The 24,926-nt window shown below is 38.4% G+C and overlaps 1 protein-coding gene across 1 annotated transcript; it reads right to left on the bottom strand.

The window, feature by feature from the left end:
• Window positions 1–2,806: 2,806 nt before the first annotated feature.
• Window positions 2,807–24,241, bottom strand: LOC306884767 (PDZ domain-containing protein 7-like; the record flags this gene model as incomplete). The annotated part of the gene is made up of 15 exons (XM_079440953.1): window positions 2,807–2,956; window positions 7,822–7,922; window positions 9,148–9,732; window positions 13,432–13,503; window positions 13,687–13,778; window positions 13,915–14,006; window positions 14,635–14,810; window positions 15,615–15,821; window positions 17,118–17,579; window positions 18,975–19,035; window positions 20,087–20,234; window positions 20,359–20,535; window positions 22,830–23,004; window positions 23,134–23,271; window positions 24,058–24,241. 15 exons carry the CDS (start codon window positions 24,239–24,241, stop codon window positions 2,807–2,809), a joined length of 2,820 nt encoding a protein of 939 aa, XP_079297079.1.
• Between the last annotated feature and the right edge of the window lie 685 nt (window positions 24,242–24,926).

Genomic DNA, 24,926 nt, shown 5'->3' with positions numbered 1-24,926 from the left:
GGCCAGGGTCCTCTCTGCTTAGATGAGCGTAAATGCATACGTTGTGGGAACAATCCTGACGGAGAACTCTTGACTGCGAGGCACTCAAGCTCTCTGGTGGGTTACTTGCATACTTTGGTCCTGGAAGTACTGAGTATGTAAGAGTTACATGGAACGATCACCCAGGCCAAGCATAACCTCTATGAGTTTAGCTCGCTTTAGCCCGGAGTATACTATTGCACTTCCCTATGGGCATTAAATGCTTATGGAGGTATATTATGCAGTCGTTCCTCTACCTTAGCATGGCGTGAGTGAATTGTGTTCCCATAGCATCTTTAACAAGAAGCAGTACGAGTGGAGTATCGACAAGGAACGTACTCGGTTACTATCGTAACCTCGGTTCCCTGAGATACGGAACGAGTACTGCGTACTTTGCCGCCAGGTGGCTGCACGACTCAGTCGTCACTTCAATCAAAGTAACCTGAGGATCCTATGGCGAAACGGATGCTTATATAGCCAGATGGCCCCGCCCATCCTGGCGGGCTTCGTCAACATATGCTCGTGCAGCTCCGCTGCTGACCCATTGGTTCGTTTTTTACACATTGCACGAACCAATAGTTGTGTAGTTTCACTGCGTGATTGAATAAAGCTTCAGTTCAGGAGAAAAAAGGCTTTTTCCCATAGCGTCTTTAACAAGACGCAGTACTCGTTCCGTATCTCAGGGAATCGAGGTTACGACAGTAACCGAGTACGTTCCTCTGCATTAACTTGTATTTCTATGCTTCAACCACTAGAGGACCAAAAGTTACAATACGTATCTTTAATCATTTGAACTTTATCATTTAGAATCAGTATTTGAGTTGAGTTCATTATTCATTTCAGTATTGGTCAGAATGGTTCACTGTTTATGATTAGTCTAGTCATTTTTATCTACATTCGTTATTGACTACCTGAGAATCAGAAGATACGATGCCATATTTTTGTAACTCTGCTCAGATTATCATCCCTCATGTTGTTAGGTTCATCTCTGTAGCACAGATATGTTATTAGTGTACGAAAAGAGCTCTCTTACCCCTGGACAATGTCCTGTGAATTTCTTCCTGACATGTCAATCACTCTCCTGAAAAATACATGTGTAAATATTCCTCATATTGTAATATTATTGACATATTCAATATATAGAATCAGTATTTGAGTTGAAAGAGTTTACACAATGGAAAACGGCAATATTTAACCTTTTTATTTAATCACACAATGACTTTTGTAATAAAACAAATTGCAAAAATGCAGACCAGATGCTTTTCAGATGCATACAGAGAAAAACGTTCAGTATATAACACTGATCCTACAATCATCACAATGTTTAGATCTTAATTGCACAGTCCATATGTGCAGCTTTAAGGCACAAATATAAAAAATGTTAAGTATAAGCATAAGTTGCAAAAAATAGAAATTCTCTTAGAGCACAGGATGTGAACTGAGACAGGGATCCTCATTTGTAATAATCCCCCAGACATTCACTAAACCAAACCAGCAATTTAAAAGAAAAAAAAAAAGACCTAATCTCAACCTCAATCCATACTGTGGCTGTGTGTAATCTCGCTCAGGCATGACTGTAACCCGGATGGATGGGTAGTGTTATGATTTATGATTATCAGCATGTCAAGCCAGTGCGCTCTTATCTAGCTCCAGGCTTAAACCACAACCAAAAATAGAAATCCTTAATATATCATGTTTATACAGGGTTTCAGATCCTTTAATGGTGGAAATTATGAGTTATGACTGTTTTATTCGATTTTATAGAATGGATTGAAAATAGAAAAGGAATAATTTTCAACAGGAAGGGAAAAGGTCAGCATCTGTGAATGGCCAATAGCACGCTCTGGAAGCCCATTTTTGAATTCTTGCTTAGGGGTTTGCCTCGACCTCTACCGGACACGATGGCATGATTTCTCTTTCAAACCAAGCATGTGTCCACCGTTTATACCCTGCAGCACTAAGGCCCCGATATACTTCAAGCAAAATTCAAGAACTGGTGTTTTTGAACAAAATCAGGCCAAAAGTTAGTTAGAGTTTATTTCAGGACTTCAAAGTAGCTTGACAGAAAAGTTTGCTTCAGCTGTAAACACCTTCAAACTACCATTGGTCCATGGTGATTATGTAAGTGTGCTCTGGGGCTTCTTTTTCTGTTCATTTCTTCTGTTCAGACTGTCGAGATCAGACATGAGTAAAAACATGAACACACTGCCAAATTGCAGAGCTTGTGAAAACATTTCCACTTCGCTATGATCAGATGCTTTCTTAAAGAAATGGTTCACCCAAGAATGCTGAAAATTAGCTGATAATTTACTAACCTTAAGACTATCCAAGTCGTGTAGGTTACTTGAGGTTCACTGTGATGTTTTTATCAGGTGTTTGGACTCTCATTCTGATGACACCCATTCACTGCAGAGGACCCATTGATGAGCAAGTGATGTAATGCTAAATTTCTCCAAATCTATTTCAATTAAGAAACAAACTCATCTACATCTTAGATGGCTTGAGGGTAAATCTGAGGCTAAATGAGTATATCTTGAGCAAATTTTCACTTTTGGGTGAACTATTCCTTTAAATGCTGTTTTCTGACCACTGTCATTTTTGTACTGTTTATTTTGTTAATGAGAGAAGAGTGTGCTGCACATATTTCTATCTCTGCACGATGTTCACAAACAGTTTACCACTGCTCATGTATTTCAAACATCTTTTTACTCAAGTGAAGAATGAAAGAGAACTTTGCCACAAGTATATAGAGGCCTTTACTGCAAACTCATTGAGTCAGTGCTTTCAGTCAGTCTCTCGGGTTCTTGGGAACTTTGACGATAAACTCCATGGGGTCTTTGGCCTTGTTGCTGAAAGCCCTTCGAATGGCATCCACCGCGTGCTGATGTGTAACACCTTGGAGGGACTCTCCGTCTACCGACACCAGCTCGAATCCAGCCTACACACACACACAAAAAGAGAGATTTCTAGAAAAGTTCAGGTGTAGGACTTGATCATTAACGCAGATGTCTGTTTTCCTGACACATCCCTGAGTATTTCTGGCAGAGTGCAGACAGGCGTGCGCTGTCTGAATGGCAGGAAAAAGCAGATGCTGCAGGCACAGGATGCCACTCGTTTCCTTTGTTCTCCTTCGTTAATACCTGTGAGTGATCTCATCTGGCTTGTTTCAGACTGTGTGTGTGAGTGTGTGTGTCAAGGCTCTGCCAGTGGATGACATCAGCTTATTATACTTCAGAAATGGATGTTTTTCTCTGTGATTGTAACCACTGGCAGACCAAAAGCACAGATGTTTGAGTCTTTAAGGTCAAAAACACATGGCATGTCCATCAGCTCATCTCTGACACCACTAACAACATAAAACAAAGTTACATATAAGAGTGAAACAGTGAAATCAGAGTGAGCAGAACCAAATTATGTACACCAGTCTCTAGGTGTTCATAGCCCAAAAGTTAAAAACTCACACAGATGCAGGAGCGTCTTTCCTGTCAGGAAAAAATTACAAAGTACAGCTGCGCTCACAAACGAACTTTAGTTCAAAGTAGGCACATTTCCTCAGTCACTATCTCTTACCAGGATGCACCTGTTTAGTGTACTTTCTACACCCATCCTTAGCGGTCAGGGTCTGTTCTCATGCTCTTCATTGGTCAGAACAAACACTGTTGTCCTCTTATATTTCTCTGTTCATTCTCACCTGGAACTGGAAAACGTTTATTATTTTGGCTAATTTTTTCAGCTAAGAGTGTAATTTCTTCTGCGAAACACAAAAGAAGATATTTTGAAGAATGTTGTTGACCACTGACTTCCAATATATGGACACCACCCACCCACCCACACATTTCTTAACTGTGACAATTGTCAAAATATTTTCTTTTGTAATTGACAGAAGAAAGAATGCCATACAGGGTTGGAACTACATGAAGGAGAGTAAATGATAAAACAATTTTCATGTCTGGATGAACTATCCCTTTAAAGGGGTCATGAACTGAGAAATCAAAATTCCAAGGGATCTTTTGGCTCCAATCTTTAAAAAACATTCTGTAAGTTTCAGAACTCAAAACTTTCTCTTTAGTATAAAAACAGCTTATATTGAAGCCAACCTGTCAAAACGACAGCTTGTGGCATGTACAACTCTATGATATAATAGTGTGGCTCAACACCACCTCCACAGAAGAAGATCATCGCCTGCTTCTACATCACTGCCAGTTTTGCCCTGCCCACCAATTCATGTGTGTAGGGTAAATAACGAAAGAACTTGGTCCTTTATTCACTTCATTTTTATCACGGATTCGTTAACAAACAAGGCACAATTCCATGCAGGATTTTCAGAAAGATTGAAACTAAAAGAGTAATGTAATGTCTGTTTTTATTTAGTGCTTTGTCTGTTATTACAGATCGTTTGATATGTACTGAGTATTTATGTGATTTTAACCTAAATAGCAGCATCCATCAATGAAAGATGTAGGCTGTTAAACATACACAACTATCAACTATTAGCCAATCAGTGGGTGCTTACTTCAGAGTCTACAATCCGCCATGCCTCTTCAAACAGAGCGTTCTGATGAGGGGGGTTAAAACAGGACAGAAAATAACCAATTACTTTTGTTAATTGTTTTTTTTTTTTTTGTAAAAATCTTGATAACATCATAAGTGGACCTCAGAGAACAGTACAAAACAATTAAAAAGGCAGTTCATGACCCTTTTAACCCAGTTCATGACCCAGCTATATATTCTCATTGACATTTAAGTTCCTTAAATAACTTTAGGGGCTCCTGAAGTCTTCTCTGACAATAATCACTCATTTGGAACGCTCTGGAATGTCCTCGAAGAAAGGCAATGACAGGATCACGCAGATTATGATATAACAAATAAATATTGTAATTTATTTTACTTTCAAATTTAAATACATATAAAATACATATACAAATATTTATCTAATAAATATAGTCCAAATTTATGTTTAGACTGTTAACAGATTGTAGTGGATTCATCTCGTGCACTTTCTTTCCTACACACAGCCTTATATTTAACTCTCCTGTGGTAAATAAAGTAAAATAAAAAATGACAGAGCCTCAGCTGTTTCTCAATGGCTTTACTTGGTTTCACCTGTTCTTACAATACAATATGCAAATGTAACATTCATCACCATAACCATTCATAAATACTATGAATGCTACTATGCTAAATAATTTGTATAATAATAGCAACATTTATTGCAACCGCTCCATTGCAGAGCTTTTAAAAAACTCTTTCAAGGACTTTGCTCCATCGTTAGTTCTAACTGGTGACGCGGTGCACAATGACAGTTGGGTGAGTTTCCCTCTCTACTTCCTGTGAAGTGATGTGCCCTTTTTCCCTATGCCGTTTGCAGTGCCCTTCGAACTGAACATGTACGCTCCCTTCGGATTGAAATACCCTGTGAAGTCCACTTCGCAGTCCACTTTTGGTCGAATGGAACACCCCTCTGCCCTGGCCATAAATTTAGGTAAACACATGCACACTCACTTTGATTGACAGGCTCAAAGTACTGTACACACAAATAGAATGCTATTGAATTATTGCCTTAATATTGCCTCCAAGTGTTGATTTAGCATGTTGTAGAAGAATTTAAGTGAGGAAACGAATATCATGTCTCATCTCAAATCAAACACAACAGAACTATATAAAGGCTTTTCAAGTGAGCACATTTAAACTAAAAGATTAACCCTTTTATTAATTTAAAACATTTTAAGTGGTTGCTGAAGCTTGCGATGAATTTTAATATATCATGCGCACTTTATGACTTAAAATTGTCAAGAATCTTTTTTAAATATTTGTTGCAGAATGCTGAACACATTTATAGTTAATTATTTATTCAGTTTATATATATGTCTATGTTTTGGGTGAATATTTTGTTGGGGCTCTACCCCACCTGCCCTTACAGACAAGCCGTGCATGGCTAAGACTATTCCAGTTATGGTGAGCGAACCCAAAAGTGGAACACAAGAACTACTTAAGAGCATTATTAAGAGTATTTCAAAACAATACACTTAATGCAACACGCTCTGTTTGTGTCCCTTTATGGCCATTTAGGGGCCTAAGATTTGTTTAAGCTGACATTCTCTTCAAACAGCACTTACATTAAGGAGACCGCAGGGACATCATCAGTCTTTTGTGTATTCCATCTGCCTTTTTGACTAAAAACAAATCACCATAGCATTCTATGGTTTCAGAGGGCAAGTGGAGTCATTTATCAGCGGATAGCAGAGTATGTCACTGTGTGCATGAAGAGAGAGAGAAAGAAGATGACTCAGGGAAGCATAAAAATGAATGTGTTGGGCATTCATACAGCAGAATAGAAACATATTTTCAAATATTTTCAGATTGCATGGCTTTTGAATTCACAAATTTGGGCCAGACAGTGCTGGTTAAAAGTTACTTGCAATTTTTAAAATATATATAACATGTCATCAACCATCACTCTAGCAACCACTGAGAACACCTTAGGTATGGCTGCAAATACTGGGAAAGTTATCAAGCCCCCTTGTGGTGGCAAGTTTTGCACAGACAAAAGTCCCTTGAAATCTTCTCCAGAAAATGCCCAAATATAGTTAAATCTGTTATTAAACTGAAGCCCTCTGTATTTATAAGCTGAAGAATGACTATCAAGATCAACACAACAGATTATAATCAAGATGAAAAAGAGAGTGCTGGACTAATTACACATGAGCCGAAAGAGCAGACTCTATGGAGCCCCAACACATACACAACACCTGACCTCCGTCTGCCATGCGTGTCAACAACGTTTGATAAGAGGGATGTGACTGCAGACAATGTGTGACACTTTCCCTCTTCAGGCCTGTTAATCTGCAGAGCTCAGTGGAGATAGCCGCTCTGAAGAGCCTCTCACGGCTTCAGGGTGAGACAACAAGTGAATTCAGTGGAATGTAAATTAGTCGGCCTTTGGTATGAATGGAAATACCCACTAGTCTTTCACACCAAGTCCAGGTGGAGGCCAGAGATGAGTGGATGTTCTTGGCAACTGAGGGGTTTTGAGCCTGACACCAGATCTCCTGAGTGTGGCAACACAAGCCTCTCAGAGCAGGCTAGGGAAGTGCTGTCACCTGATAGGCTGTAATTGACAAGGATGCGGCTTCTCTTGACAAACACACACACAAGAGCACATACACACATGGTATTCCAGGGTTTTAACTTTGTATACTGGGTCACAGAGGTGCTGTTGGTATCGTTCCCTCAACTTCTGTGACCTTTTGCCCTCATTCTGCCTCATTTCTTACAGATCCAAAGACCTGGATATTGTGTAGACACGGTGGTACATAAACTGTGTGTATACCAGCTGAAATGACTAGCATGACAACCAGCTTTGTGCTTGATCTACCAGCTCCATCATGGTCTACCAGCAAGACCAGCTCCAAACTAGAACTAACCAGAGGAAACCAGCCTGGACCAAGCTGGTCTTTCCAATAGAGATGTACAGCATGTGTTCTTATGTGCAGAAAGCTTCCTTAAAAAGCAGCTGACTCAAATATTGTGTTTTCTGGTCTGGTTGATGTAATTCACCAATGATGTGATAAGTTGCACCACTTAAGCATATAAAAATGCCTCTGCGCTCAGCTAATGTAACTGAGTGCTAGTTGTAACCAAAACAGAAATCACAAGGCCTGCAGCCGTTGATCATTACCAGACCTTCCTAAAATGATTGGGTGTCAAACACACTATTCATCAACTAATAATGCTAGGATGAATCTTACCAGCAATTTCCTTATTCATTATTTTCAGCAATGGTATAGAATTAGATTCAGTTACCTTCAGAACATTACTAGTAGATGCCGCTCCTCCTGGAAAGATCTTCTCTATCTTCACCATTGGCTGCACCTTTGACTCAATCCCACCTGAGATGCTTATTCCTGCAAAAAGAATAATAAGTTATCTAGACATCCACATGTTAACGATGACTTCAACTCTCTATAGATGCATGAAACAAACACTGTGTAACCAGTTCATTTGTTTATTGTAGGCCTTTTATTTTGATGGATGTGGAAAACTGAGCTTTTAATTGTGCCATAAATGTGACAGATGCTGATTCCAGTCCAGATTAAACATATTAGAGTTGTCAACAGATGTCCACCAGCTAAGCAACTGTCATTAAGATGAACAGAAATAATAATGTTTAGCTTTCTCCAGTCTAGGACCATTATAGACCTTCTTGAATGGGAGTGCACTCTATTACTGGTGGGTTACTGGTTGGATTGGGCAATTCACCGCCATCTTCTGGTGACATGAGAAGAATAACTGAAGGAGAATCTCTTCTTTAATACTACTCTGTGATTGTTTTGGTCTTTTTTCTACAAAGTTCTTATTTCTTATTTTGTCAGTGTATGCTACATACTCAGAAAAAAAGGTACAAAAGCCATAACTGGGGCAGTACCTTTTCAAAAGGTACACTTTTGTACCTTATTTACCTCTAAAGGTGCATATTAGTAACTTTAATGTACATACTGTACTAGTACCAAAAGTGTACATATTAGTACCTTTTTAAAGGCCTTTTTAAAGACAGCTTTTGTGCCTTTTTTTCATTGTGGGTCTAGAATGAATCACATGCTCTGCAAATCTACTGTATTAATAGGGTTTACTCATACTATTACTCATACTCACAAACAGAGATCTGAACAAACTCTAACCCTAAGTATTAAACTTCTGTATGCAACTTATCCAGCCCTGTTTATATTACCGACAATAATTGGCCTTCTGAGAAGAGATGACTTTTCTAAGTGATCAAATTTATCATATTTCCCTGGTGAATGATACAAATGTCATGATTCACAATGAAGGAGAGACCTAAACTATGTCTATGGATCAAACTATAATAGAGGTTTGAGTGTGGGAACTTGAAAACCACAGCAGCCCAGAACACTCTATAATCCACAAAGCATCTTGATTTAAAAAAACTGCAGAGCAACCTGGCAACCACCCAAAACACCCTAGCTTTGTGGGGGCAACTTTTGCATAGGCAAGCTGTATTGATATTTCATAAATATATAATCAAGTTATTTTGGTCAGAAAGAAATGGGATGATTGTAATTTGAGAAACGTTGCCACAAAGCCAGAATACAGTGACTCCGAATAACTCACCAAGGGACTGTTTAGTCTTAGAGATAGTAACTGTGGTTAGTTCATACTTCTGCTCTGGTAGGGTTTCTTGGCTGTCTGAGTGTCCATTCACTGGTACTTTCCAGTCCTGATCTGAGCCGGGTGCAAAAACCTGGGTCAGTGGTGTCCTACTCCGGCGATGTGCACTCATTACGGTATGTTTTACCTCTTTACCATTCTGGGATTTGTCTGTTTTCATTCTATGCCCATTCCTATAAGGGGCTCTCCCTCGCTCTGGGACAGAATCACTTCTGCTGGATAAAGAGTCATGGTGTGATGTCCTGGGGAAACCATTGTCTCTTCTCTGGGGGGAGCGTCCGATGCGCTCCGTGCCTTGAGGAGACTCTAAGTGCGTCCAGCTGGGCCGAGTAGGACTCAGTGAACGATTGCGGAGCGAGTCTGTGATGTAAGTGTCCACTGGTACATCCAAGAGAGGTGTGAAAGCTCGAGGAGGAGGAAGTCGTCCAGTCGGTAAACCTGCCAAACGCAGCCGTTCCAGATCTTCAATGAGCTGCCGTTCTCTCTCCAGATCCTGCACCGGCTGAAGGTGGAATCCACCACGGTAATCTATGATACAAGAGGATATTAAAACCATTTGTCACACATTCTAAATTTAATCCCAGGTTATCATCGCTCTAAACCCCACTTTTAAAGGGTTAAGGAACGTTAGACACTTGTAATTTAAGGTGGGAATGCACTACAGGGTTTTTGCCTGATTTACAGCCTGGAGAATTGATGCTAGTTGCCAAAACTCAAACCAGTCTGCAGATTTGAGCAGACTGATTTCATAGAAAATCACATAGTGTATGATGGTCACAGACTCATAGCTTCAGATTCCATGATTTTAGCTGATTCTGAGCTGATTTTAGAACAGGTATTGATTTCATTTATCATACATCTCCTAGATACAAGGCCCACATTTCTGCGCGTGTTTGCTGTGATCACAAAGATTTTAAAGTCAGGTAGTGTATTACAAAGTTGATAATTGTATGATGCCTAGTTTAAAATATGTTCAGATTTTTAAAGTCATGCACTGTACTCAAGGGCATAGTTTTGGTTGGGGGGGTTGAAGTGGACCCCGGGTCATGCTCCCTCTTAAGGTTTATTTATTTGTTGGTTTGCTTAAATGTTTATTTTTGTAAAATGGTCTTTTGTGCTATCCACCACACATGCACATTTGATTGATTGCGTGACTGCAATAAAATAAAAGGCTAGTTAACAATTACTTGTTTACATAGGATATAATGTATTTTATATTATTTAGACACTTAGGCTATAGTTTGACAGAATGTTCTAATTCAATATGGGACTTCAATATGGGAAGTAAATTTAACATTTTCTTATACTGATATAATTTCTTACTCCTTAACAGTTCATCAGACTCTTAATGATTTAATCTGTGCCATCATTGGAATATCTGAAGGCCAGGTTTTTCCATCACTCATCATTAGAACCCATTGGCTCTTGATTCTGACTTGTACTTGCTCTTATGAAAAAGTACCATAGTTCTTAACTGTAGTATTTGTTATAATAAAGCTAGCCTATTAATCATTACCAGGCCAATAATGACTTTTTTATTCATCTATATTGCATTTGTTATGAGAAACAATAGCTACAACATGCCACAGTTGTAATATAAATCTTTAGGTAAAAATCTATTCCCTTAACAGATTATCTATTATAAATTCTACAAGTTAGACAAAACTTTCCACACCAAATAAGCCTACAATAAAACGTGATAAATAATAGTAAAGGTGGTCATGAGAAGTTTTTAAAATATTTTAATATTATGTTAGTGCTGGTGCAATATTATCTATTCTCCTCTTTTCATCAGTCTTTTTAAGTGTGTGCCTTTTTTTAGATAATGTTCGACTTTCTCCATAGCATTTTAAAGTGGCAGTTTCTCAATAGAATTCAAATAGATTGCCTATTTTACCATCAGCTTCACGATAGGAATGGCTCAGCAGAGCTGAGTAGATCACTTAGTCCATTACTGATTACAAATTACATGGTGAAAACTGTAGTTACTAAAGTAATCTAGGTTACTCGTTTTAGGTAATGTATTTTGACTACTATTTAGATTACTTTCAGATTACTAACTTGCTTTAATCTTGCCATTAAACATACCATATTGATACAAAACTGCAGAGAGAGAAAATATATTCAAATTTTTTATATCGACATCATACAATGTATTACACATTACATTAAACCAGGGTTTCCCAAACTGGGCTTAATGTAAGAACTGCAGTGGGTTGCTAAAAAGCTAATAATTAAGTAAATAATAAAAATGTAAAATAAATTATTTAAACTTTTGACCATTAAAAATAGGAATATTGTTGGCGCCAATAGCCTCAAGGTTAGTGCGTCAACGCTCACGGCGACACGAATTTGATACCCGTCTCGAGGTCCTTTGCCGATCCCGCTCCCCTCTCTCCTCCCAGTGCTTTCCTGTCATCTCTCTACTGCCGTATCTCAATAAAAATAGCTTTAAAAATAGGAATATTTCATTTGTTTACCTGCACGACACGTCACAATACATTAAGCAACATCGACCTGTAAATATGCTAATGTGTTAAATTATTAAAATATTACCTTCCTGAGAGATATGTCAAGTAAGTATTTCATGTCAAAGGGGTTTGGCTGACAAAAACGTTTGGGAATCTCTTTGTTTCATTCATGGACTAATTGCTTGAGAGGTTCAGAAGCATGGATCACAGAACTATTTTTATGACCATTCAGTATTGTGAATTTAGTCAAAGCTAAATAGCATGACAAACAGAAGGATTTTTAGAAAGGGAAATGTAAAAGAGAAAGAAGAATTAGGGAGAATAAATAAATTATGAATCATTTACTGCCATCGTGTGCATAATATGTAATCGTGTAATCCATATAAAAGTAACTGTAATCTGATTATGAGCATATACTCTAATTACAAGTACTTGATTTTTTAAAATCTGATTACATAATCCAGATTACACTTAATCAGTTACTACCCAGCTCTGAGTAGTGGTGTTAGCACTTTTACTTGAAATTATGAAACCCGTCTCTTGCGAAGGGTTAGTACCACTTTTGCACCACTGAAATATTACAGCTAGATGACATCAAATAACATCCCTCATATTTGAGTTAAGAAGAGACCGATTTGTTCCTACAATTTTAGTCCGAAGAGTGCATTCAGAGCAATGTATAGGCTTCTGTTTACCCGGGGTTTAGAATGACCCAGGGTCAACTATTTGAAAAGCCCCTTTTACCCTAACTGCGTAAGTGTGGCTAAAATGTCCAAATATTTTTTGGGGGCTGCTGGATGCCAAGGAACAGCATATTGCCATCTGATATAATTATTGTAACACAGGACCATATAGGTAAAATTATAGATATATAAATACAACTGAGAATTCAGAATCAAAGAGTTCCTCCTCCCAGGAACATACATATAAATGGTATAAAAGCTGAATTCATTTACATCTCCTTAAATCAGTGCAGATGTTACGAAACCTCACACACACTTTCCCTTTCATCCAGAAATGTGAGCGACAATCACACATTCATATCCATTGAGTAAGCAGCGGTGTGGTGTTGCATACACGCACATCTCGCTCCAATTTCAGGGGCCTCTAGCAGAGAGAGTTTTGAATTACTCCTCTGTGGACATTACAAAGGAGCTGCATTAAGTCTCAGACCTGCGTGGGTGGACGCTTGAAGGTTAAACAATACAAGGCGCCTTTCTTGCATTTCAGAAACGACTTCCATTCAAAAGTCAGAGGCACATTACAGCCCGACACTGTGGACAATGACAGCAGGCACTGTGCACTCCAAGGTTAGAGGTTAGGAGGTCATGCAGTGTCAGCAGCAGAAAGTGACAGGCTAACTGGCAATAAGAGACAGATTATTTTCTTTTGGCAGTGATGCACATTGGGCATCTTGCAAATGATGCATTTGTGTCCTAAATGGCAGCTTACAATGAAGAAAACTGCATAGGGCTTGTTATCAAAAAGTGATGGTAGTGTACATTAACAAGGGTTTTAAAATGAGAGGGATTGTGTGTGTGGATTAAATATCAGAAACAGGATATTTGTAGTATATGTATGCATGTATACGGTCAGACATTAATTTCAGGATATGAAATGGCTGGTGCAGAGGAGAGTTTGTGTCTTCTGGTTACATAATTTCCTTCAGGCATTACACAGCACTGAAAAAATGAATGAGTAAACTCAAGAAATAGAATAGAATACGACATTCCAGTTCACACCAGAAATAGGTTACCTGGGATGGGAGTTATTAGATGACGACGGGGTGTTCCACCATGACGAGGAGAACGCAGGACAGGAGACCTTACTGAGGAACCACAAAAAACACGATGAATGGTTCACATTTACTGGATTCAAATCATCAAGTGCTCAACATATATGAACATGTTTAGACTGTTAAAATCATCCCAAGATGCTGTTACAAAGCTCGGCTAAAGTGTTATTTTGATTTGGGGTTTGTTTGGTCACATTTATGGAAAACATGTCTTACCAGAGCGGTTTTTAAGTATGTCGTAGGCTTCAAGCTCAAAGGGCAAAACCATGCTGTCAAAACGGCCCAGATCTTTGGGAGGGATGATCATTCTATATAAAGGAAAGTGAATGTTAAATTAAAACATTCCACACAAAGTACAGTAAGTTGCTGCATAAATAGTGCAAACGCAGGCAGGAGATGCATGAATGTATGCATTTCAGAGGCTGACAGTGAAACACTCCTTACCTAATTTCCCTCAGCAGCAGAAGCTTCTCAGGCTTGTCCAAGATGGCCAACAGGGGGCGCACCAGGTCCTCAACCACACGCTCAACTAGAAACTAAAGAACAGAAGGAGTTGCCTTAGTTCAGCGATTTGCTCCTGATAATGTGAACTAGTCACAAGCACTGGGTTTAGAGTCTAAATCTTACCAAATTTGTGTAAAGCACGAAACATGCTTGCAATTTTGGGCTCACAAGCTGTCAATAAAGGACTACACAATTTTGTAGTAATGAAGTAATACGGTCTGCTAATATTACACACAAGCATTATCCGGATAACTGTGGCATTGTCTACACTGAAAAAGTTTGGTGTAGAAGCTATATTTACTAGTAATTACTAGTAATTTCACAAATAATTAGAAAGAATCCGAAAGTAATGCAGTAAATTTGAATTAAATGTGAAATTATTTTTAATTAGTAAGACTGAGGTATTCTCTTGTAAACCACGCTCCAGTAATTTTGGTTTAAATTACAATTACAATTTTTTTACTCTGTGGAGTTATGTATGATTTGGATAACTTTGATCTCAATCATAAATGGCAAGGCAAATTCCTCTTTTGTGAGCATAACCAGCATGCACATTGATTATTCAGAAATATACAACTAAGTCTTTTCTAGTTAACCTTAAACATTTGGAAAAAGGATATGAGGAAATGAAACATTATTTCAAACTTTTAGATGACTCACCCTTTTACAGTGTCTCATGACAGCTGCCACCTCATCCTCGTTGAGCAGTTTGCGGGCCATATCCTCCAACATGGCCATGGTCTCTGGGCTGGGGATGGGGCTGTGCTCCCTCATACCAGCACGAGTCTCTCTGGGAGAACTCAACAGGTTAATTATGGGTCGACCCCGCTCTTTACCTGACGACACAAGTGCTAGAGTCAGTCTACAAGCTCTGATGACAGCAATTCTCATTTAAAGATCTATGGTTTTGGCATCTTTGGTTCCATGAAGAATCCATTAAAGCTTTCCATTGCACAAAAGTTTTTTATAGTAGAAAAAGGTTCTTTAGAATGTTCTTCACAGATGGAAAAAAAAATATTCTTTACTGTTCATTGTAAGGTTATTTAGGGGTCCAAAAATAGTTCCAATCCTACTCCTGGAGGGCCAACGTCCTGCAGATTTCAGCTCCAACCAGCTCCAACACACTTGCCTAGAAGTTTCTAGTGAGTCTGAAGACCACGATTAGCTGGTTCAGGTGTGTTTAACTAAAATTGAAGCTAGACTTTGCAAGAAAGTGGCCCTCCAGGAACAGGTTTGGACACCCCTGTTCTATGGCATTACTGCAAAAAGTTCATTTTTAAAAGTGAACTAATTGCAATTATGTACAGACAAAAAGACTGGCAAATCTGACTGGATGACAAGTTGTGATAAGCTTGGAGTTTTCAATGTGTTTCTGCAAGTTTTGCTGCAGTATGCACTGTAGAGAAGGAAGCTATGCAATTCATCATTAGCTGAGCAAAACCACAGGGGTTGGACTCAAGGCCACTCCAAGGGAATTACTGCAGAACAGTGTACAGTAAAGCAGCTCTCTGATTTAGGCTTTTTAAAAACTCATTATGCTGTTTTCTGGCTTTTCAAATGCAAATATCTTCCTCAGCTATTCCCTGGTATCCACAGAAAGTGATCCTCATCAAAATATGTTAAACCACATGTGGACTCACCCGGTTCGTTATCTAAATGTTTTGGGGATTTGGATCTTCCTCTGTGTCCGTCCCCTGTCCCTTTGTCCTTCCTGTCTCTAGAGGACGACCTTTCCCTCCTGCGTCCGCTTTTAAAGAGCAAACTGACAAACGTTTTGGAGCGCTGCAGGGTGCTTCTCTCCGTCTCTACCTTGTCCTTTTGATGCTTCCTTTTCTTCTGCTTGTCCTCTGATCAACATTCAAGCAGAAACATGTCAAAGAGTGACCTCCAGGCAAAAAAATACTGAATTAATAAATGTTCACAAGGAAAATTTTAACATGCTTGTCAAGTGATAAAATACATGTATTATAGGTGGCAAAGGTTCCAAGTTCAGCCCTGAGCAATGGTGACCCCGAAACTGGAGAATCACTGAGATCACAATCCTGTTTCATCACTACTGTGTCCACAAGAAAGTCATTTAACTCCAGTTCAATGCAGGACGAGAGCACTTTTTGGTTCAAAAACAGCTACTCTGAATTCTCACAATGCCTGTATATGTATATATATATATATATATATATATATATATATATATACATACATCACCTACTTTTAGGACCTAAAATGTTCTTATAAAGTTTTTTGAATTCATTAAATTTCTTTTCATTTCAATTACTGTAAAATATTATTATAAAACAAACAAGCAAAATAAATGAAATAAAAATAAAATCAGGATACATTAATGAGGGAACTGTACAGAGCCCCACAGATGACATGCTCAGTAAGATATTGTGGCCAATTTGTTCCCACAATTTGTTAATTGGTTCTTCTTAAATTGTGTTTTTAAATCGACAATTTAATTCAATTAAAACATGAAAACATTAGCTCAACATGAACACAATTTACAATGAGGGAACAAATAAATAATAACTGGTCAAGAATTAATATGGGAATCTAATTCTTAATTTGTGGCCATGATATGTATTTTTTCTTCTTCATGTTAATAAAAAAGTGCAAAAACGTTAATGGTCCTAAAATAGGACTTTATTTTTCTATTTTTGATTTGGGGTGAAATATAAATACACACTGTGAGGTATTAAGCCTGGCAAATAAAACAAGATGATATACACTTTGCTGTGTGGATTTTGAGCATGCATTTCTCAGGGCATCAGATTCTCCAGTCTGAAACGTTAATCTTTCACGGGAAGATCCCATGCAGTAATGCTGATGTATTACGCATTCAACCGAGTTCATTTAAATGCAGAGATACAATGGCAACACACTGCTATATATTTGACAAACAGACGTAGCAGTGTGACTCTAAAGGTCAATTGCTGGTTTTCGACAACACATTTTCTATTCTGAGCGGACCTTGCACAGTGTGGTGTGTGTATCAAATAACCCAAGATCCTCATCACTGATCTGGTTGTGACCTTGGGCCCCCGGCACTACAACTGAGATATGGGTTACATCAGGGACACAAACACAGGACAGCCCTGTGCAGCTCAACTCATTTTGATTCACAGCCTACTGACCGACTGTACCTGACACAGTGATGTGACTCTGGGATCGGCGGATGGGTTTGCGAGGCTTGCTGAGAGCCATCAGGACTGCTGTTGTAGGAGAGTCCAAAGTCTCTTTATCCCCAGCAGAGAAGGTCCTTGTCCGAGTTTTGGCAGTCCCACTGCGTATTAATGTGTCTTTTAACAGGACAGTTTCGCCAACCATTCGGCTGGTTTCTGTGGTTAATACCCTACTAGATCTTGATGTGGCGTCTGACTCCAGTGGGTCCGTCTGCATGGCGGTCTCTATCCGTTCAGAGCTGGGCCGGCGTGAGCGGTCCTCGGTGGAGATACAGACATCCACCATCTCTGAGCCGAATACAGGAGGGAACATGACCTGCGAGAGGCCGCTGAGAGAGCTGACCGGCGTCCCGGAGGAGAGAGAGGAAGTGGAGGAGTAGGAGTCTGAACCCAGGGAGGAAGAGGGCTGGCCTCCATTAGCCACTAAGGGGGTGAAAAAAAGAAACTTTCATTTATTATTTTTTAGAGATAAAACGTTGGATCACTCAGTGCACTGGAGGTCGTCCACTTCATTAAACTTAAATGCACAGTACTGTCTACAGCAAAACTTCTATTTAATAACTTTAATATAAATACAATTATTTTAATCTTTGACAATTAAGTTACACAGAAAAGAAAAATAATTCATCATAATTATCATCTTACCTATATCAAAGAACCATTAAGATGTTGAGCTGTTTTTTTTTTTATTTATTTATGTCAAGTGTTATCTTGCTCTACATAACAAAAAATTAAAAAATAACATAAAGGTAAAGTAAAAAGGTAAGGTAAATTAACATATTTTATTGCAGGCCAAAATATTATTTAACTTATTTATTTGCATATATATTATATATTTTAATAGATTTATTTTATATATTGTACTATTTAGTTAGTTATTTATTATTCTATCTATCACTGGGTTCACCTAAATACATTCATTTATACAAACAAGATTAATTTTTATGCATTAAATCAGATACAAATACATTTTTTGGGTAACAACTGCTATTTACTAACAAAACAAAACAAAATAAAATGGTAACACTTTACGTAAAGCCATTATGTATAATGCATTATTAAAGTAGTTTTAATGTGTTAATTTTGCCTTGTACAATCTCATGAATAATTGTAACCACAGTTAATACATTACAACACTTATCAATTACTTGTTACACTATGCATTTTAAATTTGGTTATAATTATAATGCATTAAACCCTTTAATAACCCTTTATAATGCCTTGCACACAAAGGCATTAAGTAAAATGTTACCAATAAATCTAAATAATAAAATAAAATAGAATAAAACAAAATAAAATAAAATAAAAAAGCTTCTCAAATAAAGTAACAGAAATGGTGTCTAAAAGCCACATACATATTAAAGTTCTGATGTACTTTTACATCTGAATGAACAGTATATCAGTGTTACTAGTGTTAAATATGGAGCAGAATTACATGAGCTTCTGTCCTGCAACCTAAATACCCCTGAATCACCCTGATGTTACAAACATGCACAATCCTGGACGACTTATCTGAATGTGAACATTACGATCTAATCTGTGGCTATTTTCAGACACTGCCGTCCATATTAAATGGAAAACAGAGAATCAGAGGGCAATGAAAAAATCTGGCTTGACATGTGGCCTGTTGGCGTTCAGCTTTAATCTGGAGATGGGCCGTCCCAGTGCACACCATCAATTTAATTATGAAAATTGCATTTCTATAAGATACAAGTGCAAATGAGTGGGTCGCACAAAGCATGCAACCTACCCATTAATATATTTACTATTAACAGATAAGATGTTAAATAGTGATGTTTGTAGGTAACGGTTACGTACATTTATTAAGCCAGCTGTACTCCGCCACCATCTCCTTGTAAGCAGGATATCGGCCAGCCTCCTAGGACAGGATATTACACAAGACAAAATCACAGTGAGAAAAGAAGCTACAGCCTTAATTACATCGCATGCAAGTTCAAAAGTCCTGGGTATAGTTCATTGTGCAAATTAAGTCTAAACAGCCTAAAAATGACTTCAAACAGCATTTTCCACCAGTGAAGTCAGAAGGATATGACCTCATCTCTGATGCCCCAGGTATACGCTGACCTCACTACAGGCTCTCATAAAGTCACAGTTAGTTTGTTACTCCATAAACATAAAACAAGCTTGAACATCATTAAGATGATGGTAGGAGGCAGCCTGATCTGCCTTGCAGGAGAGTAAGCCGCTGTGAGGGCAGTGACGTCATGCAGGAGCTAGATTCGAACAGACCGCAACAAAGTTAAAAAAAACATCCCTTTCTCCTGTTGTTTTGACCCTTATCTGACATTTTCTCACACTGTCACTTCACTTATCACCAGCAGAGCTCGTACTTACCACCACGAAGTGGCATCAATAGCTAACAAAGCAGGCATTTAGCAGCCCTATATACTTATAGCACCACAGAAGGTTTGATAGAGCCTTGCCATGAGGCAACGGGAAAAGGCCATAAAACAAGGCTTTCTGCTGATTATAACTTGATCCCTAAGGCCTGGTGAATAATGCACACCTGCTGGCTGTTTTTCACAGGTGGAACCTGAGCTCTGCCTGAGTAAAGCGAGCAACCAGGAATGTGACAGCTAAATGCCAGCTGTCTGCTTTGCTATGCTTTCTCACTCCCAGACGCAATAAGAGGCAGTGTTGTTTAGCATGCTGTGGTGGCAATTAATATGCCAAAGCACTTTGGAACTCATTTGTCTTGCTAAACTAAAAACTAATATTTTCCTGATAAACTAAGACGTATACAGTACATCAATGTACCTTTTTTAATACTGTCATTAAGAATGGACACTCTATATTATACATTTGTAAAACTGGGTGGGTGTTATTTCCATAAATAAGGCTGTAGATAATGCTGATAATCTCAAATGGTCAAGTATCAGGTCTATTGCTAAAGTGTTGGTTATTCTCACCTTAATGGTCAGCATCACGTGAGTGGGACTCTTTAGCACTTCAACTGCATTGCTGTGTGTGATGTCCTCAAAACTCACTCCATTGGCTGCCAGAATCTGATCCCCCATTTTAATTCCATTTTGCTCTGCCAGGCCACCAGGATCCAACCTCATCACAAAATTAAATAAATCATCTCATTAATAAAATCAACAATTAACCATTGCATATAGACGACAGTTGTCATGACGTTGTCAGACATCGAATCCCTTAAACCCTGGGTATTTTGGCTTACTTTGAGACGTAGATGCCCAGGCCAAACTCTTTGCCACCGCGGATGTTGAAGCCCAGGCAGTAGTCATCTGAGGTTGTATAAAGGTGCACTATTCTGCGCAGGGCTCCATCTGAACTGGCCTCTGAAGGTGTGCGACCACTTTCTTCCACTACCATCCTTCGGTGGATTAGATCTACCCTGCACACATATATTCATATATGTTTACAAGCAATAAACAAATAAGTGACACAATAATTTCAGTCATTCTACAAAAAAAAATAAAAAAAATTAAAATTATTTTTTTAAATAAGGGTTAGTTCACCAAAAAAATTAAAATTCTGTCATTAATTACTCACCCTCATGTCGTTCCAAACCCGTAAGACCCATTCATCTTCGAAACACAAATTAAGATATTTTTGATGGAATGCGAGAACTTTCTGACCCTCCATAGAGAGCAATGCAAGATTCTCTCTGAATGACACGTTCAAGACCCAGAAAGGTAGTAAGGACATCGTTAAAATAGTCCATGTGACATCAGTGGTTCAAACTTAATTTTATGAAGCTATGAGAATAGCTTTTGTGTGTGAAGAAAACAAAAACAAAAACTTTATTTGACAATTTCTTCTCTTCCGTGTCAGTCAACGACGCGCATTGTGTTGCTGTCTATGGAGGGTCAGAAAGCTCTCGGACTTCATCAAAAATATCTTAATTTGTGTCCCGAAGATGAATGGGTCTTACGGGTTTGGAACGACAATTTCTATTCATATAGGACTCTTCAAAAAGAAGAACAAAATTTCTCTAAATATTACTGTTTTTATGGATTTTACCTCAGTATAAGAGACATCTTTCACAAAAAAAAAAAGTTTTTGAAGGGTAATTACAAAGTTTATTATCAAAGCTGTGCCATTTCTGCACAACTAGTGTTACCAAACAGAATTGTCCCACTCTTTCATTGGACAGTCAAACTAAACACCACCACCCCCCACCCCCCCAACACACACACACATGTTTGTTTTTGTGAAAAGTGGGGACATCCCATAGGCGTAATGGTTTTTATACTGTACAACTGTATATGCTATTGCCCTACACCTAAACTTAGCCCTCACTCTGTATGATTTACAGAATAAGCTTTTTGAAAAGTGGGGACATAGGTCAATGTCCTGAAAAGTCACCTTCACCTTGTAATACCTGTGTCATTATACAAATTTATGTCCTCATTTGTCACAAAAACGCGCGCACACACACACACACACACACACACTTAAGCCACGGGTTCCATGTTGCTGTATTGAGCCAGTCAGGACGCTCAAAAAAAGCAGAACCATGTTTTGAATGTTTACAGCGTTTAAACTTTCAGTAAATCAAACTACAGGTGGTTTACTTCTAATTGTATTAAAAGTAAAAATCCAGTGTTATACACAAGCACACACACATAAATCTTCAGGTGAACACACATACACTTCTGTAATAAACTTGCTCAGTCTACTATCAGTTAATGAAATGGCTGAGGAGACCACTAAGGTAATTCTACCACGGCTGTATGCTGAAACAGAAGCTGAAGGAAAAGATAACAAGTAAAGGCCAAGAGTCACAGGGTTTCCACCCCGTTAGTCAAGGCAGGGGGAGAAAGAGCCCATCACTACGCTCTGCTTATCTTCTCAGTCCAGTTAGTCTAATTAAACCCCATCATTCAGCAAATCTGCAACAGAAAAATGCCTAAAAACACACCTCTAATTGTACAAGGGCAAAACATACTCTTCTTTTATGAGTTGTCAAAACGTATTTGGACAACCTCCAGGAGGCAAGCTTGTGGGAGACAGGTCAAGCTGCCACACACACAGCTACTTTTCTTGCATAATACTAAAGGACATGTTGATGCATTTCATTTCTTTTTTGTATTAATATGAAAATAAAAAGAACTGCATTTTTAAAACTTTTAAATGCACAAATACACAATATCTCATGCAATATATATACTGTCATATCTGAAAAACTGACACAGTGTTTGATACAGGCTTGATGATGCATCAGCCACAAAATCATCAGTGTAATAGTTCTCAACCGGGGAACTTCAAGAAAAAAGTCCATAAGATGACTTAAAATGATTTAATAATTTACAATAAAAAAACCTAAAACCTAAGAATAGTAGGAATACTAAGAATAGTATTTTACCTTTTAATAACTATTGTTTTTATTGAAGAGCATATAGAATCAGAATCTTTAATATTCTGGAATGACAAAATAAATTGTGATGAATTAATTTATCAACACTCAACATCTACTAGCTTCTGTTAAGAAAAAAGTTTGAAAACAAGCAATGTTATCATGATTATAACAGAAATATCTTAGTCAACATGAGATTTAAAACTTGTGGACAATGGTCCAGACATAATAACATTATAAATTCAGCCTGATAGAGTGTGCTTAGCCTAATATAAAAACATACAAAATAGTACATCATGTTCAAGTGATGACATAAAAGCTCAGCTTACCATGTAGTCTTCTCTTTCGAATAGCGGATACCTGGCACCTTCCCCACACGTCTCACCACCATGCGCAGACGATTATTTCCTGTCAGGACTTTTACGGCACTGCTCATGGTGATGCTCTCCAGACTTATGCCATTCACCTCGACCAGCTTATCCCCGACACACAGGCCTGCCAAAACTAGTGTGGAATGATGAAACAAAATCACATTAATATGAATATATATATAGCTTATACATACATATCTTGTTGTAATAAATCGCAAATCTCAGTCCTGCGTCCTCATCAGTTGTAACCCCCTCTGTGTACCTGCAGAGCTCTCATCTTCCACTTTGCTGACAAAGATTCCTAGGCCGTGTTCAGAGCCTCCCCGCACACTGAAGCCCAGCCTGCCATCCTCACTTTTGTCCACTGTAATTGTGTGGATGTCTTCACTGTCATCTCCACCTACAGTGCACCAACATCAAAGACAAAGAGAAAGTTCCTCTGAAAGTATAGTGATGGGTTTCGTCAGTGTTTTTGCTCCTTAGTAAAATATTGTTTCTCATATAATATAATATAACATATGTAAGAATTTCCAATGTAAGACTTTCTTTTAAAAAACTAAGCAATTTTTAAGCTTTATTACATGTTTTTAAATGCAAAAAAGGCAGCCGACATTTGTATTGCATTCAGCAACTCTTCAATCACAGGATCCTGTTTGAGTTATTTTCATAGTTTGATGACACTGTACTGTTATTGTCCAGGAATGCATGACCTCCCAATCTATAGATATGGATCTGGTTGATACCCAAGCAGATGATAATGTTCATGTTAAAATAAATGGTAAGATAAATGGCAGATATAAAAATTTTAAACTATACAGATTAGAATCTAAAATAAATAAATAAAATAAAACATTAAAAATAAAAATTAACCATTTTAAAATATGCAATATCGACTGATACTAATTAATTTGAAAAAACTCTAATATTAGCCAATAACCAATATAGTTCTATTATATTTGAAAATATCACCTCAGCCTGATATCTTGAGAAATTTTATATATTTTTCGAATTGGCGATTTTTTTATCAATTTGTATGATTTGATTCTTTGACAAATTGTTTTGTGTGGATGATTGTACGAAAACGTACAAGCGAGAGCTACTTATTTGCCAAAAAATAAAACAGCTATGAATTGCCATGAGAATGTGTTGGTTAGGCATCTAGATCAAGCTCTTGTGGAAGACTTACCATCGACAGGTGCATTGATGAGGATGACCCTGCCCATAGGAGAGGAAGATCTCACTCCTCTCTGGCGCTGCTGCTTCTTGTGCAGGTAGCGTGGTAGAGTAGAAGTGCCCGAGGGCCCTGGCTGGGCACTGGGATGAGCCCCATTCGTCATGTCTTTGCGTGTCGTGTCAGACGAATGAGCCATGGCAAAGTGCCGACCTCCCCTCTAACCCTCATCCAGGGCCTGAGCTACTAAAGGGAAAGAGGGTGGATGGGGAAAACTAGAGGTCCAGTGGGTCAATACCAGTCACGAGGATTACAGTCCACAGGATTAGATCCACAAAAGGAACCTCCACTGCAGTGGTGCAGGAAGAAGCTGCTATGAATCCAACATTGTTCACTTTAGATTACAAGCCATATTGTGACTGGTCTTCACAGAGTGAATTCATCCAAAGGACTCTGACATAATTATAATCATTTCATGAAACAGCTGATAAACTAATTCTATTATCCAAGAAGTAGCAGAGAAAAGTATATCCTTATGTGCATTGCTCAGAGGAGAGTCCCACAAAAAAAAGAGGATGTGTAATAGTGGCTCAGGTCTTTTTGTTGAGTTGAAAGTCTGTGGGTTAGACTGGGGCATTGGGCAGGAGTCCCTCCTCACTGCCAGTGGAGCTTTGCTTGGCAGAAGTCAGTCATCTGGTCCTCCCAGGCCTCAATGTCTCACCTTTGCCTGCTAGTGATCCAAGATGGCAGAGAAAGATCTGTGAGAACCCAGCCGCACAAGGACTAATTTCCCATGGGAGGTAAAGTGATATCAGCAATTATTGCATTCTGGAAAGCTAAGGCTTGCACTGTTTCCACAGCAAGAGATACTGAGTCGATGTGGA

Source organism: Barbus barbus, assembly GCF_936440315.1.
Source record: "Barbus barbus genome assembly, chromosome: 18".
NCBI lineage: Eukaryota > Metazoa > Chordata > Actinopteri > Cypriniformes > Cyprinidae > Barbus > Barbus barbus.
This window is presented reverse-complemented; position numbering and strand designations above follow the sequence as displayed.